Here is an 18571-nt window from a genome sequence, read left to right as displayed (position 1 = left end):
TAGTGGTAACGGCAAAAAATGGCATTCTGGAGTATGAATCTCAAGAACTTCCAAAATCCTGAGAGGATTTTTTTTTTCTGTTCATATTTCTGCACTAGAAACTGTGGTGCACTTCACCTATACATGATTCCAGTGATCCTTTGTTTATTGTATATTTCACACACTTTTAAATAAAGGTTTTTAAACGGTTCTTTGTCAAGGTGTCTGTTTCTGTAAAGAACTTTAAACATCTGTGTGACCCTTACATTAACCGTTTGGGGAAGAACCACATCTGGCTGGAAAAGTCAGGTGTCGCAATACTTTTGTCCATCGAGTATGTATCATTTGCGTGTACATCCATAAAGAAAAGGTTCTTGCAGCACCACAAAAGGTTAAAACAACAGTTCTTCCTTCCATCTCTTCATGTACAAATGAAGCGCATTATTTCAAAATATAAACTCGAATCCACTTCACAGACGGTACAATTATTGCTCGGTTAAAACTGTAACTTGCATCACACCTGGGAAAAGTAAGAAAGAAAGAAAGAGAGAAAGAGAATGATGTAAGATATGAAATATTTATGGAGCGACAGAGCGACCCAGTGTTTTCAGTGGTGCAGAAAATCCCAGATATTCTTTCCAGGAAGGGTTTTTTTTTCTCCTTGTGATTGTCGTTGCGTGTGTGCGTGTGTGCGTGTGTGTGTATGTTGTAAACAGTGTTTAATACAACAAGCAGACTTTGAATAACGAATAAAACACACCAGCAGCCTCGGTTGTGTGTGTGTGTGTGTGTGTGTGTGTGTGTGTGTGTGTGTGTGTGAGAGAGAGAGAGAGAGAGAGAGAGAGAGAGAGAGAGAGAGTAAGAGAAAGCGCTCACCTGGCCAGGTCCTTGTCCTTGTTCAGGTGCTGGAAGAAGGACGGCTCGCAGATCAGCTGCTCCTCCTGACAGACCTGCTTACAGGATTTGCCTGCAGGAGCCATTTTCACCTGCAGGGCGCTGAGAGGAGGCCACATCACCTGACCATGACAGAAATCCTGCCGAGGACAGAGAGAGAGAGAGAGAGAGAGAGACAGGAAATAAAGTGTGAGTGGGTGAGACGAGAGGAAATGACAGTGGGTGTGTTATTTATAACCAGTCGAATTTATTCCTCTAAATGACAATCACATCACTCGTTTCCAGGCCGATCTCTTACTCTGTCAATCACTCGTTCAATGTTTCAGTCTCTTGATCTCTCTCACAATTTCACTCTTACTTTTTCTCTCGCTCACTCACGATCTCTCATTTCCTCTCACCATAAATACATCACACTCTCTCTCTCTCTATTGCACTTTAGCACTCACTCTTTTCTCTCTCTCTCTCTCTCTCTCCCATCTTTCGCTTTTTATCTCATGCACTTCGTTCCATCACTCACTCACTCACCTGGTTCTCGATGAAGGAGTTGACTCTCTGCAGCATCCCTTCGCAGGTGAACTCGTATGGCAGATATGGCTCGATCTTAAGACACACACACACACACACACACACCTTTTAAGCATCACACCGAGTATGTGAAAGGAGAAGAGACTCATGTCGGTCACTTATTTGGCAGGTACTAGATGATAAAATATGGACAGATAGTGATGAAAGTTTAAAGGAACTTAACACCCCCCCCTACTGGTACAACTGAAACACAACAGCAGCAGCACCACCACCACCACCACCACCACCACCACCACCACCACACACCTTCTGACTCAGGATGGCTCGGATTGCTCGGTCCACCTCTCCGGGATTCTCAATGTCTACCGTCCAAACATGAGGCTGGCCGATGTACACCTCAGCGTACGGATGCTGGGAAGTCAGCTACACACACACACACACACACACACACACACACACACACACACACACACACATTACACCTCTTCCGATTTTTGCAAAAAACTGATCTGTTAGAAAATCAGACTTGTTTTTTGAGCACTGCCGTATGAAGTCCTAATGAAATCCCATTGAACGTGTGTGTGTGTGTGCGTGAGCTTACTTCTCGCAGAGTGGGCTTCCCCTTGAAGAAATCCGTATTTTTGCTGCTCTTGGGTGGATTGAACTTCGGGTTCAGGAACGCACACCCATTGGCTATAGCCTCCAGAGGGGCGGGGCCTTCGTATGGGAATGACAAACCTACGAAGAGCTGAAAGAAGAGAAGGAAAGAAATACATTTACATTATTCGAAAAGATCAAACGATCATCTCAGAAGACGCTTTTTATTTTCCCTTCTGAAATAAGCCTGATGCCTCCTGTTTGCTTGGCAGCCTCCTGCACTAGTCTTCTTCAGAACTGATCACCTGAGAAGAAATAATGAAGGCCTTTCTACGTTGTGTTAACAAATGCAGTTTCGAAACCTCACTCGATGTCATCTCGCCTCACACACGTGAGCCGTTTGGATGAACGCCACCCCCAGATTCTTCTTGTCCTTATCTACTTGCACATTTACTGGAGCGAATGCATTCCAAGCATCATCTGACCCGATCGGTCCATCATATCCAACCTATTACAGAGAAACCAGGGGGTATTACCCACTGTCGCAATCTGAAAAATCATACGCAATTCACATGACTTGCTTCTTTCTTCCTCGGCCACCGTTTGAGCTCATGCTTCGACAAGAGCTCTTATTCAGCGTGATGACTTAAGCAAATATTTGAGGAGGCTCGAGCCGTTCCATCGGAGCAGAACCGCGGGTACGCCCGCCACAATAATCTGCTTGTTAGTGTAACGCCTCGTGAACGCCGAGGCCACAAAGAGCGGCCTGTGTGTGCCGCGATGCACAAAGACGCACTCACACACTCCCACTGGAGAGTCTCAGAGTACAGTAGAAGCACACACTCATCATATCATCGGAAAACGAAATAAAGATATCTCTTGACATGATAAGGTTTACCCACAGGTTTACAAACAAATGTGCATGTTTGTGTGTATGTGTAGGATTAAAGGTATAGAATCTATAAATTCCAATTCCCGTTTGTGTCAGCAGGAGGCGCTGCAGACTGTGGCACAAGGAGGTGGGAGAAGGGTGAAAGGAAAGGACATGTACATGTTCTATTAGGTCTGACAGCAGCGATGGCACTAGACGTCTCCATCACTGCAAAGACGCGACAAACATTTACGTATCTCGGCGAAGACACAACAGAAGTCTGAGAATCAATGCGAAGACCCAACAGACGTCTGTATGTCTACAAAGGCTCAACAAGCGTCTGTTTCACTGCAAAGACGCAACAAACGTTCGTGTATGGCTGTATAAGCAAAACGTTTGTCCCAGTACAAAGGCACGTGTATGACAGTAAAACAATCGTATGACAGACGCAATAAAGCGTCCGTGTGCGACAACAAATATTTGTCGATATATTGCTCTGAACCGTGACTGCAGTACGTTCACAGTAAACACCTCCGAGACGTCCAACTCCCGCCAGTGAAGTATATGCAAAAGCGTGCTCACGTGCGAAAGCCCATCCAGGCTCGAGTGACACCGGCGCCCCCATCAGCCCGTCGTGACAACATGCTGAGGGAATCCATGACTCCTTGCTCCTTTCCATGTGCCTTTGGAATTTACGCGAGTCCAAAAGCTCATTTGCATGTTGTTTGAATTTGCATAAGACCTGGCATGCAGGCTCTCAATGACACGCTGTCAATAAGTTGAACGAGCAAAAGTATTGGGACGCCCGTCAGCACAAACTTGGAGGCACACGATCGTGTAGGACGTCTTTGGATGCGGGGGGCATGAACGAGGAGACCCCAAACCTGTTCCAGGGTGACAATGCTCCTGTGCACAAAGCCGGCTCCGTGAAGATCTGCTTTACATGGGTTCTCCTCACCGCATTTACATCTGTACCTCACTTTACCAACACCATCTCCACAAGCCCAAATTAGAGACTAAATACGGGAAGTTGCATACGGGAAGGAAATTGTTTGAGAGTCTCCTCTGTAAAAATTTGTACAAACTGTTCCTGTAAATGCCGAACCAATCCCGAGACGCGTTTCTGGCTCATCGCCATGCAGGAAATGTCGCAAGTTCCTTGATTTTCACTCCTGCGCATTCTTTAAGGGAGAACCTTCGAAGAAGCTGTGCTGATTTTCCTGATACAATCCAGAACATGGGTTTGATAGATAGACAGATTAAATGTTATATTAAATTATATAAATGTGCTGGAACATTACAAAAGAAAGAACAAATTAAATAGAGAAAGGAATAAAGGAATGAAGAAAGGAGGGAAGAAATAATGAGATAATAAAAATAAAATACTGATGCTGTCCCACCAAGAGGAAATTCTGCCCAATTCCCAAAGGAGACACAGAGGATCAAGAAACTGTAGCAAAATCAATCAATCAATCTTGATTGACCTGGTTTGAGACCATCAACAATCAAGAGACGAGTTTATGTGCATTTTGAACGTTCCATTCAACATGTAGTCCCCGTTTGACGTTCTAATAACCACTCATTATGCTGGACCCAGTTTGGGTCTCAAGTGAAGTGAAAGAACTTCATGCTCATACTTCATCCACAGACATGTTTTGTGCTAAGAACACATATGACAAAATTCCATAACGTGTATATGACCAGGAGAGAGAGAGAGAGACAAAGAAAGTGAAAAAGAGAGAGAAAACACCTGCAGAATGTCTGCGTGTGAGCTTACTTTGGTCTCCCGGAGCAGGAACTGTAGGTCTCGTCCGCTGAGGATCCCGTGGTTCTTGACGTAGCTCGGCAAATGGACCGTGCTGCTGCCGTGTACGGTAGCGTGGACCTCCATGTACGAGTGGATGATGTCCAAGTACTTCTTTTTATCCTATGGAACCAAACGACAAATGATAAATACCGTGCAGCGAATCAAACTCGAGAGGCGTAGTGTACAGCGATCATAGGGAAAAATGTAAACTAAAATAAAGCCAAAGTGCAGGCATGGTGCTTGGGGTGCTTTCTGAATGGCTGACGGACTGAGACTGTAGTTCTCTACAGTAGTTGGCACGATGTGGTCTTCTACGGTGGGAGAACATCTGCCTCGGCTTTCATTGTGCTGCTTTTCTGCTTAGCGTGACTGCACAGAGTAGCTGTAGCCTTGATCCAAATCTCAGAATTTACCTCCCTCATCAACAAGACATTTCCACCCACAGGATTGACGCTTGGCTGGGCATTCGTTCTGAGTAAACTCTTCTGCTGGGTGAAGATTCCAGGAAAACAGCTGTTACAGAATTACTCGAAGCCGCCTGTCTGACTATCATAGCGCGATCAAAATGAACCGAGATGATAAACCCCCCGCCCCTCAATCCAGTGCTCGATGCGAACATTACCCAAAGCTGCTCGAAGATCGGATTGGATAACCTCGTGAACGAGGTGGTTTTCTAACAGTTCCTTGCGCTGGCGATCCCAGCCGTCCTTGGAAATCTACTTTCCCCCCGCCCTTGAGATGCGTAGAGCGTAAGTGCTTGGCCCCCTTTCGATCGCGGCTTGCGGCTGAATCTTTACAAAGGCGTTTTGACGAGATTATACGAGCGCATTAAGACCTCTCGAAGGTCCCCGAATCAGGGTTCTTGCACGAACAATAAAAAATAAATAAATAAATAAAAACTCAAAGAAAACTGTGTATAAAGGTCTCATGCAAGTTAATCCATAAAAATACACTATGAGAATGAACGTTTGTGGACACCTGACAATTCCACAGCAAGTCTCCTTTTGCTTTTCTGATCACCTTTATTCTTCTGGGTAGATGTTTCACCAGATTCTGAGGAGATTTTAGTAAAGTGGAGACCTGGGGTTCAGTCATCATGTTTCACAAGGTTGAGGGTCCTATATCCTATTACTGGACCTTGTTGCTTGAGCTTTCAGAATACCTTGGCAATTATAGCCGTTATATTTGAAATAAAATAGATATTTTTTTTAGTCTTGCAGCTAATACACCAAGCTTGATGTTACGCTAACTGGATTTGGCCGTATTTTAGACTTGAGGGGAGATTTTATTTTATTTTTCTCCCCAAGGCAGCAGACATAACACACACACACCCACACACACCCATTACAAAGACTAAATAATAACAAAACACACTTCAAGTACCATATATACGCTTTTTTAACACCCCATTCCATATTTAGGCCTCATTTGCTGTTCTATTAGAAAAAACGCTGCTCTTCTAAAGGTGATGTTCCACTAGATTTTGTGGAAATTTCTGCTCCTTTAGCTACAAGGCTGTGTGTAAAGTCATTTACTGATGGACAGCCTGGAGTGCAGTCAGTGTTCACATTCCTCATGTTGAATAGGGTTCAGGTCAGAGCTCCAGAGCTTTCATGGAAACGGCTTTTCAACACGGAGGCATTGTCATTGTCAAGCATCCGATACAATTGCGTGGTAATACTTTTGTCCTTAAAGTGGAGCTGGAAGAAAATTGAGTTGTCGCGCAAAAAAAAAAAAAAAAACTCCTGTTTTCCTCCCACAACCTTTTACGGAATTGGGTTGCCATAGACATCCATTTTAATGCCGTTTGATGTGACCTCGCATTTCTCTGTATAGAACAATATAATCAGCTCCTGGTTTCCAGGGACAGAACGTTCCAGAAGAGTTTTTCTGAGAATTATACAATGCAAACCCCAAAAAAAACAACACCTTGAGAAAATCTTCCTGTTATGCTAGAAGTTATGCATCCTTTTCAAATGCAACCCAGAAGTATGGACTGAATATTGTGTATGTCTGTCACACACACACACACACACACACACACACACACACACACACATATGTGTGTGTGTGTGTGTGTGTGTGTGTGTGTGTGTGTGTGTCGGATATGAGTCATAATTTTAAGGAAACCGCTGAAGCTTCGCAGCACAGTCACACACACAATACACAAACACAACTGCCTGTGGTTTAATGTGTACAGATGTGTGCTGCGCGCATGCACACACAGACAAACAAATTTCCACTGCATTATTTATAGTAGTCTAGCGTGCAGAATAATTGATGTTAAAATAGCACGATGTGTTTGTGTGTGTGTGTGTGTGTGTGTGAGACTGTTTTCAGAGCCTTAGACTTCAGAAACACGGTTCAAACCCAGCCGAGCTGAAAATCCGGATCGTCACATCAAACGGAACCTCAGCGCAAAGATCCCTTGTGTGTGTGTGTGTGTGTGTGTGTGTGTGTGTGTGTGTGTGTATACGCAAGAGGGATCTGACGTGCACAGAAGCGTATGTGGGATCAGAGTCTCAGAAGAGCATTTTAATTAAAATGAATAAAACAGTTTTATAGAGCCATAAAACTGCAGGAAGAGAACATGAGATGCATATAGAGCAAAAGTGTGTGTGTGTGTGTGTGTGTGCGCACCAGGTTATCTGGAGAAAGATTAGAAGATTCGTTTGCAAGCTTTTGAAATGCTAATGAAGACAGTCAGTGGCCAAAGTGAGATGCAACACACACACACACACACACACACACACACACACACACACACACACACACACACACACACACACACACACACATGGTGTTTCAGTGTCAGGAATAGACAAAAAGAGTTCATTGTTAATGTATCTGTGTAGTTGTGTGAAACGCTGACTGCCCACACTGACATCAGTATGTGTGTATGCTTTTGTGTATGTGATTTTGTGTGTGTGTGTGTGTGTGTATGTGTTTTTGTGTTGACATTTAAAAGGTCCTTTTTAAAAACCTTCTAAGGTCACGTATAACCTTGTCATAGTTTAGCACCGGGTGCTTTTTCTAAAGCTGCCTGTAAAGCGACATGAAGTACAAACCGCACAGCACCTAAGACTTTGGAACTTAATGTTACACGGGCATACAGGGCTTTTTATTCCTCTAGCAAAAACTATTGGCACCCCCCCACTAGAACAAAAAAAAATTATAGTACACATGATCGTGGACCAACATCACGTGTCTTTATTCGCTTCTATGTGGCAGGGATTAGAGACCGGAGATGTCCACGTTGACGCCGTATCGGTTAATGGGTTTTTGCCGTGCGGACATTTTGATGGTTTCTCAGAGCGGGCAGTGACCCACACCCTCTTACACACACAGTAAGAAAGAAAGAGAGTTGTACAGAGACGGTCTTAATGGCAACACCAGGCATGAGCTCAGGATGGAGAAATGCACGAATGCACTTGAACTAACAGACGCAAACCCGCTGCGTGACGATGTGCACAAAGCCAATTCCATGAAGATCTGCTTTACATGAAAGATCTTGAGTAATCTGCTATAGAGCTTTGCACATTAATATGATAAATTATTATAATTTATTTTTTTACATTTTACATCCTATATTAGAAAAACACCGAAAAGGATTCAAAGACTTCTGCAGTCGGTAGTAAAACAAAATTGGACCTGCAGTCATCATGGGAAAAACGAAAAACGCATGTACCTTCCAGAAGTTATCGACCTTCCCGTAGACGAGCGACTGGTTCTGCCGCTTGACGTCATCGATGTGCTTGATGTCGCTGGCGTTCAGGTGCTGCTCCACCACGAAACCCAGGAAACTGTTATCGGGGGTGTGAGCTGCAAGAAAAGGGCAAAAAAATTTAAAAAATCTATTTCAAATAAATGATATCAATCAATGTAATGTATTTATTAAAGGAACATCCGTGTACTGATATCAGGATTATGTGTGTGTGTGTAAAAAGGGGGGGTGAGGGGCTGGACGCAATCATGGTTAGGTCAACGTTGCCAAGTGAGAGGCGGTTACTATGGGAACAGGAGACCAAAAGGTCGTCTGGGTAACAGCGAGCTGGCAGCATTTCACCTCGGTGCCATCTGTGTGAAACTTTGCCCATGTACGCTGATTGGAAACGGACGTCCCATCAGAGCAACACCACCACTTTGTGCATCTTTCAAACACACAAAAGTTTGTGGACACCTGACCGATAGGATCCGTCAGTGCCCATTCCCAGTCAGAATTAACCTCTTCTGGGAAGACGTCCCGAGATTATTGCTCGTCAGGTAGTGATGTCGGAGAGGTGAAGACGCCTGGGATTAGTCACGCTCAACAGGGTTGAGGATGGAGCTCTCTACAGCAGGAGATCTTCCCCTAAAACCCAGGTTGAACATATCTTCATGGAGCTAGCTGGCTTTGTGCACTTTGGATTGTCATGCTGGAACAGGTTTTGGCTCTCCTAGGTCAAGTGAGGGAAAATTTCCAGCTGCTGCACCGAAAGTCATCCTTATACGGTTGTGTGCTTCAAGATTTGAGAAAACAGTTTGGAGAAGAACCACATCTGGCTGGAAAAAGCAGGTGCCCCAATACTTTTGGCCATATTTAGTAGCATTAGGGGGATAAAAAAAACGTGTGGTTGTGCTTTTAGGGGAAAAAAATGTCTCAAAGATATTGCAAGTGTTCAAGTTGAGCTGTCTTACACACACACACACACACACACACACACACACCCGGAATTAAAGGGCCAGATGCATATGACTGAGGCACTAGAATTCTTCATATGTTGTCTACTCTATTAGATACAGTGTGTGTCTGTGTGTGTGTGTGTGTGTGTATTAGCTGCCTGAGAGAGCATCTGGACTGTGTTGCTGCCTGCCATCAGATCCAATCAGGCTGTGGGATGAGATTCAGAAGCCAGTCGTCCCATAATACAATTTGTGGAAATTTGTGGAAATCAGAAATGGCAATATAAATGGAACACGCCCCCTCCTGTGTGTATGTGTGCATACCCCAACACACACACACACACACACACACACACACACACACACACACACACCCTGCCCAGTGCAATCACAATCAGCCGCATGCATCTGAATACAGTGTTCATTTCAGAAAGCCAAGCAAATGGGCTTTGCCCTTGAGTGCTTTACTGTTTACTTCCTCTTTTTTTTTAGTCATGTGACCCAGGCGGATGCACCGGTTTCAGGATTCCTACAAAAACTTGGGGTACAATAAGTTAAGCCAGGGGTGGGCAATACATTTTTTACAAGGGGCCACATGAGAAACCTGAATTGTGTCAGAGGGCCACACCAACGATAACATTTTAGGGATGCACCGAAAGGAAAATTCTTGGCCGAAACCAAAAACCAAAAATGAGGAAACCAAGGCCAAAACCGAAACACTGAAAGAAAAGATTATGTCAATTATTAGAACCATTGCATTTATGGTTATGAAAATTTATGATTGGCCTCACGCAGGCTGGACAGGGACGTACAAAGGGCCGGATGTGGCCCGCAGGCCGTAGTATGTCCCCAGGTCTGAGTTAAGCCAAACCAGACAGATACTAATAAAAAAAAAAAAACGACTGGTCTGCTGAATCTTAATCTACAGACGGTGGGGTCAGAATTTGGCCACGGAAGCAAGAGTCCCTGAACCTGACCTGCCTCGCGTCAGCGAATCCAAGCTGGTGACTGTGTGGTCTAATGCTTCAGGGGAACGATTTCTTGGGCCCCTTAACAGCAATCAAGTGCTGTTCGAAAGCCCAGCCGACTTTAATATCGTTGTTGGTTCCTTTTAAAAACCGTCTCTTAACGGCTTCTCCCAGTGCGATCGTACGCATCACAACGAGCGCTTTAATGGCCTCGGCAGTCGCCGGACCTGGATCTGATAAAGTGCCTTCGGGAACGTGAAGCTGGTAAAAGACCAGACCAGAATCTCGCAGTAATGTTTCCGGCACTTTGTGGAAAAGACTCCGTGAAGAACTGAGAGTGAACAAGGAACTCTAAGATCTCATCTATGAAGGGTTTTTAAGGGTTTAATCAACATATAGTAGAGAAACAAAAATATTAGAAATATATATATATATATATATATATATATATAAATTGTCTTTTTTTTCTTTTGGAGATCGTGAAGGAATCTTGGCTTTTTTCTGAATATTAAAGTGAGGCACTGATTTCGGACCTTTGGAGACTTTAGGAGACCTTCGGACTGCAGTCGGACCTTTTCTAGTGGAACCCCTGACTTTTCCAGTCATATGTGGTTCATCCCCCAAATTTAGACGCACACGGTTTTAGATGTCGTCTTCGGATCCCGTCGCATAAAATGTTTTCTTCGCTTCAACTGGGAGACCCGAACCTGTTCCAGCATGACCACACCCCTGGGCCCCATGAACATATGGGCTGGAGTGGAAGATCTTGAGTAGCCTGCTATAGAGCGCTGACTTCAACCCTATTGAGCACTCCAGCCCAGAGGAAATGTCATAAATGCTCTAAATATTAAGGGACCGATATAAATAAAATAAATGGAAATAAAAAGACTCATTATATACTAAGGTTATACTTGCTCGTGACCACATGTGGAAACATACAAACAGCCCCTCCCCCACCCACACACACACGCATTTCACAGTGAAAGCCATGAGTGTTCTCGTTCTAGCCAAAAAAAGGCCTTATTGAGAATGTCATGAATCTTGACAAAAGAGCTTTTCATCCTGTACAACATCTGAGATGACAATCCAAGCCGACCACTCCTCAACGCATGCTCGCTCTCGCTCTCACACACACACACATATATCTATATACACATTTATAAAAAACACACACACTTACGGAACATGGTGTTGAACTGCTGAGGGTTAAGGTTCCACTTGCCCCACGGAGTCTTGTGGCCTTTGGACTGGGCGTACTGAGCGTGGTTAAACTCCGGCTCCGTCCCGAACGAGTCCAATACTCGCAGCATGCACCTGGAAACAAGGTCACACACACACACAGCGTGAAATCCCTTATTTCACTCAACCCGATTAGAAATTCTAATCGGACTTCTCATGCATTTTAATGAGGATGCGCTGTTCGGATCTCGACAGTAACGCTAAGTTTTTCTAAGATATTGAACATTGAACACAAATCTATAACGGCGCCCGAGTCCGGAATGTTCCATGCATTAAACCCCGAAGGTACTCCAGATCCACATTCACCTTTATGGATTTTGTGGACACCTGATTATTACGGTGTGCTTTCCGAGTCTCCATTTGCTCAATTTGCTCTAGATTTTGAAGTGCGCTTGTGGAGATGCGTGTTCGTTATGGGTGTAGGTGACGCGAGAAGCCCTAGGGTGGAGCAGATCTTCCAACTCCATCCTATTGAAAGTGTATCTTCATGGAGCTGGATTTTTGTCATGCTGGAACAGGTTTTGAAGCTCAAGTGAAAGGAGTTATACATTATTTATTATAATTTTGTATTTATTTTCTTTCCCTGATGGGCATTTCAGCATCAAAATCTTGGATTTTCCCTCGACACTGACTGCGATTAAGGCACTGGGTTCAAACCCCGACGCCACCACCCTGCCCTTGAACCTTAGTGCAAGTTTTCCCAGCCACATGAGGTTCTTCTTTAAACTTTGAGCGTAAATTTGAATGTACGCAAGGACGTGCAGGACGCCTTTGAACACTGGAGCGTGAAAACGTCCCTTTAATTAATCTCACAGCCCCAAACCTGTTCCAGCATGACCAGAAGCCAGCCAGAGATTATAATAACGGCAAACGGCCACTAAATGTGGTATGGAATGTTCAAAACGCACACAACGACCGTATCTTCAGGTGTCCGTATACTTTTGTCTATATATTATATGTAAAATAGAGTAGGTCTGGAGAAGGAGGAATCAAGGACACTTCTGTAGTGACCGTACATTTGCACTGTGTGTGTTAAAAAATCAAAAAGCAAAGCCACGTCTTATTAAAAAAATGCCTTCGACTCCTCCTAAGTGTTGAAACGTCCTCGTCTGGGCTGTGCGACGTCTTTGTCCCAATCGACCCTGAACAAGATGCGTTCGGAGCGCTTTCAAACCGACACCTTCTTTCTTTTTTTCGACCGATTTCGCTCAAGGTGCTGATATCCGTCTTGATAAATTGGTAACGATGACAGTAATAATAATAATAATGATGAGTAGAAGAACAGAAGAAATACAGATCATAGATATTGGGGAAAAAACCAAAGTCATGGTCTGCTATGACAGAGAGAGAGAGAGAGAGAGAGAGAGAGAGACAGGGGGTGAGAGAGAGCGCCTCGTGACACGCTGTAATGAGATTCAAGAAGATTCTGAGCTCTTGAGGGTGGAGAGAGAGAGCGAGAGAGGGAGAGGGGGAGAGGGGGGTGATGTAGCGGGTGCACACTGCTTTTATGAGAAAAGGTGAAGAAATTGAGGGTCAGTAATAACTCTGAAGGTTTGAGGTATAAGGATAATTCCAAGCTAAATTTCTCAGAGAGAGAGAGAGAGAAGCAAAACAAAAGGAAAAAAAAAAAAAAAAAAATATATATATATATATATATATATATGAGAGAGAGAGAGAGAGAGAGAGAGAGAGAGAGAGAGAGGGAGGGGGAGGGGAGGGAGAGAAGGAGGAGCAAAACAATATATATAGAGGTAGAGAGAGAGAGAAAGAGGAAAGAACAAGACAGACAGCGAGACAGCAAAAGAGAGAAAGAGAGAAAGAGTATGACAGAGAGCAAAGGAGAGAGAGAGAGAGAGATAAAAGGACATAGAGGCGAAATAGAGCGAGGAGAGAGCAAGACAGCGATGAACAAGACAGGAAAGGGGGTTGAGAGTAAGAAAGATCAAAAGAGAGGAGTAGGAGAGAGAGAGAGAGAGAGAGAGAGAGCGAGAGTATGACAGAGAGCAAAGGAGCGAGAGAGAGGACGACAGAAAAAAAAGAGCGAGGGAGAGAGCAAGACAGAGAAAGTGAGAGGGAAGGACAGAGAGCAAGACAGCAAGGTTAATACAGAGAGAGCGAGAGAGAGAGAGAGCGAGAGAGAGAGAGAATAAGTCACATTCGGTCACCTTCCTTCAGTGCAGTTTAATAGACACTGCTATCCCAGGGATCCTGCTCAGGCTACAGGCTTTCATCTATTCTCAGAGCTCTGGGGTCGAATCCTCACACTTCACTCAGAGACAAATCTCCAAAGTCACCTCAACTTTTCTTTTTTTCTTCCCTTCTTCAAATATTTCAAGAAGCGTTCACACCAGCCACACCTACTGTGGCGCGATAAACCGCCCTGATTACGGCTACTCTCGTTTTCCCACAGTGACTCTAAAACCACAACATTTCAGAGGAAATCAGGTGCAGCAGCTTTTATTTGCAAAAAAAACCCCCAAAAAACCTGTGCAAATAATCCTTGTGAGCAAAAGCAGTTTCGTTTAACATCAGTGCGCAGACGTGTCGCCCTGTATTTACTTTGCATTCGTTCGCTTTATATTTCTGTATATATACACAAAACACTTTCTGGCTTCAGGGGAATTTCGGTGTAGGGAATCGACTCCATGACTCTGAACATGACTCAATGAATTGACTCATTCAGTTGACTCGAAGTGAATCTGACACAAGCTAAGAAAAAGAAAAGAAACAATGCAATGCAAAGTTTCGCTGCGATAGAGCGACAGATCGATAGGCAGATCGGCAAATGCTGTAAATGTACGTGAAAATGAATTGTAATAAAAGAACCGTAACAAAAATCGCCTTTTTTTTTTTTTTTTATAACATGTCACACCAGGAATAATTATAGAAACAAAACATAGCAGCATTTATTAAAGAACAGACACACAAGAGACAAACACAGGAATTAAGAGTTGATGGATCAAACATGTGGGTCTTAGAGCACAACAAATCAACTCAAATCAATCGACTCAATTAAATCAACTCAATGAAATGACTCAATCGACTCACTGAAATTGCATCAACACAATCAAATGACTTAATCCAATGATTTAATCAAATGACTCAATGAAATGACTCAATTAAACTGACTCAATCAACTTAAAGATAGATAGATAGATAGATAGATAGATAGATAGATAGATAGATAGATAGATAGATAGATAGATAGATAGATAGATAGATTCACTTAAATGACTGCATCAACACAATCAAATGACTCAGTCGAATGACTCAATGACTCAATCAAATGACTCAATTAAACTGACTCAATCAACTCAATGATAGATAGATAGATAGATAGATAGATAGATAGATAGATAGATAGATAGATAGATAGATAGATAGATAGATAGATTCACTAAAATAACTGCATCAACATAATCAATTGACTCAATCGAATGACTCAATCAAAAGACTCAATTAAACTGACTCAATCAACTCAAAGATAGATGGGTTCTTGGCTACATTAACTAAGAAGATGGGGAAGTGGTAGCTCAGTGGTAAGGATGTTAGATTTCAGATCAGGAGTTTGGAAGTCTAAACCCACTAACACTTTGCCGCCACTGCTGGGCCCATGAGCAGGGCCCATGAGCAAGGCCCTTAACCCTTAAGGTCGCCTGCTAAACGCTGTGAATGTAAATTAACACGTGTCCTATTATTAAGAAAGGACATTAATGAGAACTAAGACATGCAAAACAAAAGAAAGGGGAAAAAAAGGAACAAAAGAAAAACATGACAATGACACACACGGACACTGTTTAATGAATGTCTGGGAGGAACTCCTGAACCCCATTTAGACGGACCCATTCGACGAGCGTGAGTGAAGAACGAGCCGGACTTAGAAAAGACAAAGAGAGTGGATTTAACTCACTGGTAGTGCACCCACGAGGGACCCAGGGTCTTCTTGAATTGAGACAGGCCCACAATGTCGATGTAGATGAGCTCTACTACTTTGTCACCCTGCGTAGGACAGCTGGACTTGTTTCCCATCACCTTCCTCATGATCCTGACAAGACAGACGGACAGACAAAATGGTAAAGGTTATGATTTACTATATATATATATATATATATATATATATATATATATATATATATATATATATATATATATATATATATATATATATATATATATATATATATAAAATGTACAGTCTCTTACTTTGTGTGTTCAAATGCGTCTCTATAGGATAAGGCTATGATAGTGTATGTGTGTGTGTGTGCGCGCTCACTCTTTAAGCTCGGCGATGGAGGCCGAGATGCGGATGTCATGGCCCAGAAGGTATAAAGTGGTGATGAGGTCACTCCACTGCACCAGCTCCCCCAGCGGACCCCCGCTGAACGCATTCTCAGCGATCTTGAAGCCAGACTCCTTTGTCAGCAGGCCCAGGTGCACAAGGATCTAACAAAACCATACACACAATTATTAATTTCTAGCCTTGCACATACACACAGGCTTAATTGGTGCGTCACTATGGCAATATTGTAGTCAACAAAAATATTGTGTGTGTGGTGTTTCAAATTACTCATCCTACTCATTATAACTACCGCCCCTGAGCCACTCACACTTCTGGAAGGTTCCAGTTCTCTAGTTTTATCCACCGCAGTGTTAATTCATTTCCTCTAAACAGCTGCTCATCTCCAGCTGCAGCGTGAACCGCAGATGCGAGTTCCATTTACTACGCTAGGTTTAACTTACACTAGTGGTGCAGTTGCTGTTTTGCGAATGAAAGTGCTTTTGAATTTCACTGACGTTTTGGGTGGAATGTAAGAGGCTGAAAAATTTGGTAGAACTGAAATGAAATCTCTTAGTCTATCCGCCTGCCACAGAGATCACACTGGGGGAAAACTATACAGACCAAACATAAGAGAATAAACAAACAAAAAACCACAATAATAGACACACAAGAGACAAAACAAACACAGGAAGTAAGAGGTGAAGGAGCGAACATGAGTCTACGCTCAACGAAGCAACTCGATTAATCAACCGACTGAATGAAACGACTCAATCAATTGACTCAATTAACTGTAGTAAACCAATGAAATGATTTAAATAATTCTAACTTAACCGACTTGATGAAATGACTCAATCAACTCGATAAATCGACTCAATGAATCGACTGTAGTATAACCAATGAAATGACTCAATTTGACTCAACTTAACTGACCTGATGAAATGAGTCAATCAACTCGATAAATCGACTCATTGAATCGACTGTAGTATAACCAATGAAATGACTCAAATAATTCGACTCAATTAACTTAACTGTCTCGATAAAATGACTCAATCAACTAAAAAAATCGACTCGATGAAACGACTCAATGAAACGACTGTAGTATAACCAATGAAATGACTCAAATAATTTGACTCGATAAAATGACTCAATTAACTTAACTGACTCGATGAAATGACTCAATCAACTTGATTAATCGACTCAATAAATCGACTCAATAAAATGACTCAAACAGCTCAATGATTCGACTGTAGTATAACCAATAAAATGACTCAAATAATTAGACTCAATTAACTTAACCGACTCGATAAAATGACTCAATCAAATCGATAAATCGACTCAATGAATCGACTTTAAAAGAAATAAAATGCTTCAGGACGTGCTGCTGTTATAAAATAGTTATTCTGGTGATAATGGGAACTGGAGAACTTTTATTTGGACAGTTGGTATCTGATTACGATTTAATCCTATCAGATTCGTATCCGTTTCATGAGGGCACAGAGGAGACCATAAGACAGTTCAGGGGATGGGCGTGAAACATCTGGAGGTAAACTGTGTGTGTTTGGTCTAAACACTGAGGTGGAGGATAAACACGTCTCTGATGTTTGGAGAGAGACCAGGTTTTTAAAAAAAAAACATGGCGTTGCCATAATATATTAACAATCTGTTAAAAAAACGGTTTCATACCAGGCACACAAAACCCTTTCTTTTTTTTTTTTGCCCTTTCTCTTTTACTGGCTCAATTTCTGTTTCTTGGCTCTTTTCCTCCTTTCCCTTTCTCCCCTTTATCTTGCTTTATTTTTTCTTGCCTCCCCCCCCTTCCTTCCTTTCTCTTCCTCCCTCCCATTCTGTCTTTCCTTTAGTTCCCCTTCTCTTTGCTCTTCCCTTTCCTCCTCTGTCTTTCATTCTCTATTCCTTCAATCCTTTCTTTGTCTCTCCATCCCTCCCAAACAAAGAGGATTGTGGAAGAGGATCCAAGCAACAACCTGTGCAGCTCTCGTGAATTCCACGCCCAGGAGGATTATATATATATATATATATATATATATATATATATATATATATATATATATATATATATATATATATATATATATATATATGAGCTCAGTGCTGAAGGCTGAACACTGCCCCACACACACTCGTATCATTTTCAGCTAAGAGATGTGGGTATTGGATTCGGATCAGATGTCCGTTCAGCAAGTTTTTTTTTTTTTATTTGTGGTCACGAGGGGTTGCGACAGCTTCCGGAAGCTTCTACAGAGGAGTCAGAGTGAAATCAACCAACTGAAAAGATGTGGTCATGGGAAGAGGGAAAAAAGACACAACTATTCAAAATGACACATTTACATCAGTGTCTGTGTATTTGGGTGGTTGCCATGCCGCTTGGCTGCAGGTGAAAGAGAAGAGTCTCGCAGCACACACTCTCGAGGGAAACGAGCGTGCGAGTGTGTTCGTCTCTCGGCACGACATGCCCGTGAATTATTTAGCGGAGTGTGTATTATTGAAAGCCGCCGGCCGTGACGGCTTTTCGCCACGATTCCTCCTGAACGACGGCGCCGCTGTACTGAACCTGATTCTGTTCACACCGCTGTTACGCTGTGTCCACCCAAACCCGAGGTGTCCGGGGGCACTGTTTATCCTCCCGGAGAAGGAGGAGAGGAAAACAGATGAAGTGAGAAGAGAAGGAGGGAGGGCCGGAGAGGGAAGACTAGGTACGCGAGATGATGATGACGAAGAAGTAGAAGAGAAAG

General features: G+C 43.0%; 1 protein-coding gene across 2 annotated transcripts in view; it reads right to left on the bottom strand.

Moving 5' to 3' along the window:
- The window catches only part of mgat5 (alpha-1,6-mannosylglycoprotein 6-beta-N-acetylglucosaminyltransferase), a 63009-nt gene that overhangs the window by 3589 nt on the left and 40849 nt on the right, over nt 1–18571 (bottom strand). For both annotated transcript variants that reach the window (XM_046840128.1, XM_046840129.1), the window contains exons 8-16: nt 15816–15985; nt 15453–15587; nt 11484–11617; nt 8362–8495; nt 4644–4793; nt 2000–2146; nt 1705–1821; nt 1399–1473; nt 856–1013 (exon numbers count right to left, since the gene is read on the bottom strand). In XM_046840128.1, coding sequence (XP_046696084.1) covers nt 856–1013; nt 1399–1473; nt 1705–1821; nt 2000–2146; nt 4644–4793; nt 8362–8495; nt 11484–11617; nt 15453–15587; nt 15816–15985 — 1220 coding nt within the window. The remainder of the gene's footprint in view (nt 1–855; nt 1014–1398; nt 1474–1704; nt 1822–1999; nt 2147–4643; nt 4794–8361; nt 8496–11483; nt 11618–15452; nt 15588–15815; nt 15986–18571) is intronic.

The sequence above is a fragment of the Silurus meridionalis genome, chromosome 26, assembly GCF_014805685.1.
Source record: "Silurus meridionalis isolate SWU-2019-XX chromosome 26, ASM1480568v1, whole genome shotgun sequence".
Classification (NCBI taxonomy): Eukaryota; Metazoa; Chordata; class Actinopteri; order Siluriformes; family Siluridae; genus Silurus; species Silurus meridionalis.
The sequence above is the reverse complement of the archived record's forward strand: the minus strand, read 5'-3'. Positions and strand labels throughout refer to the sequence as shown.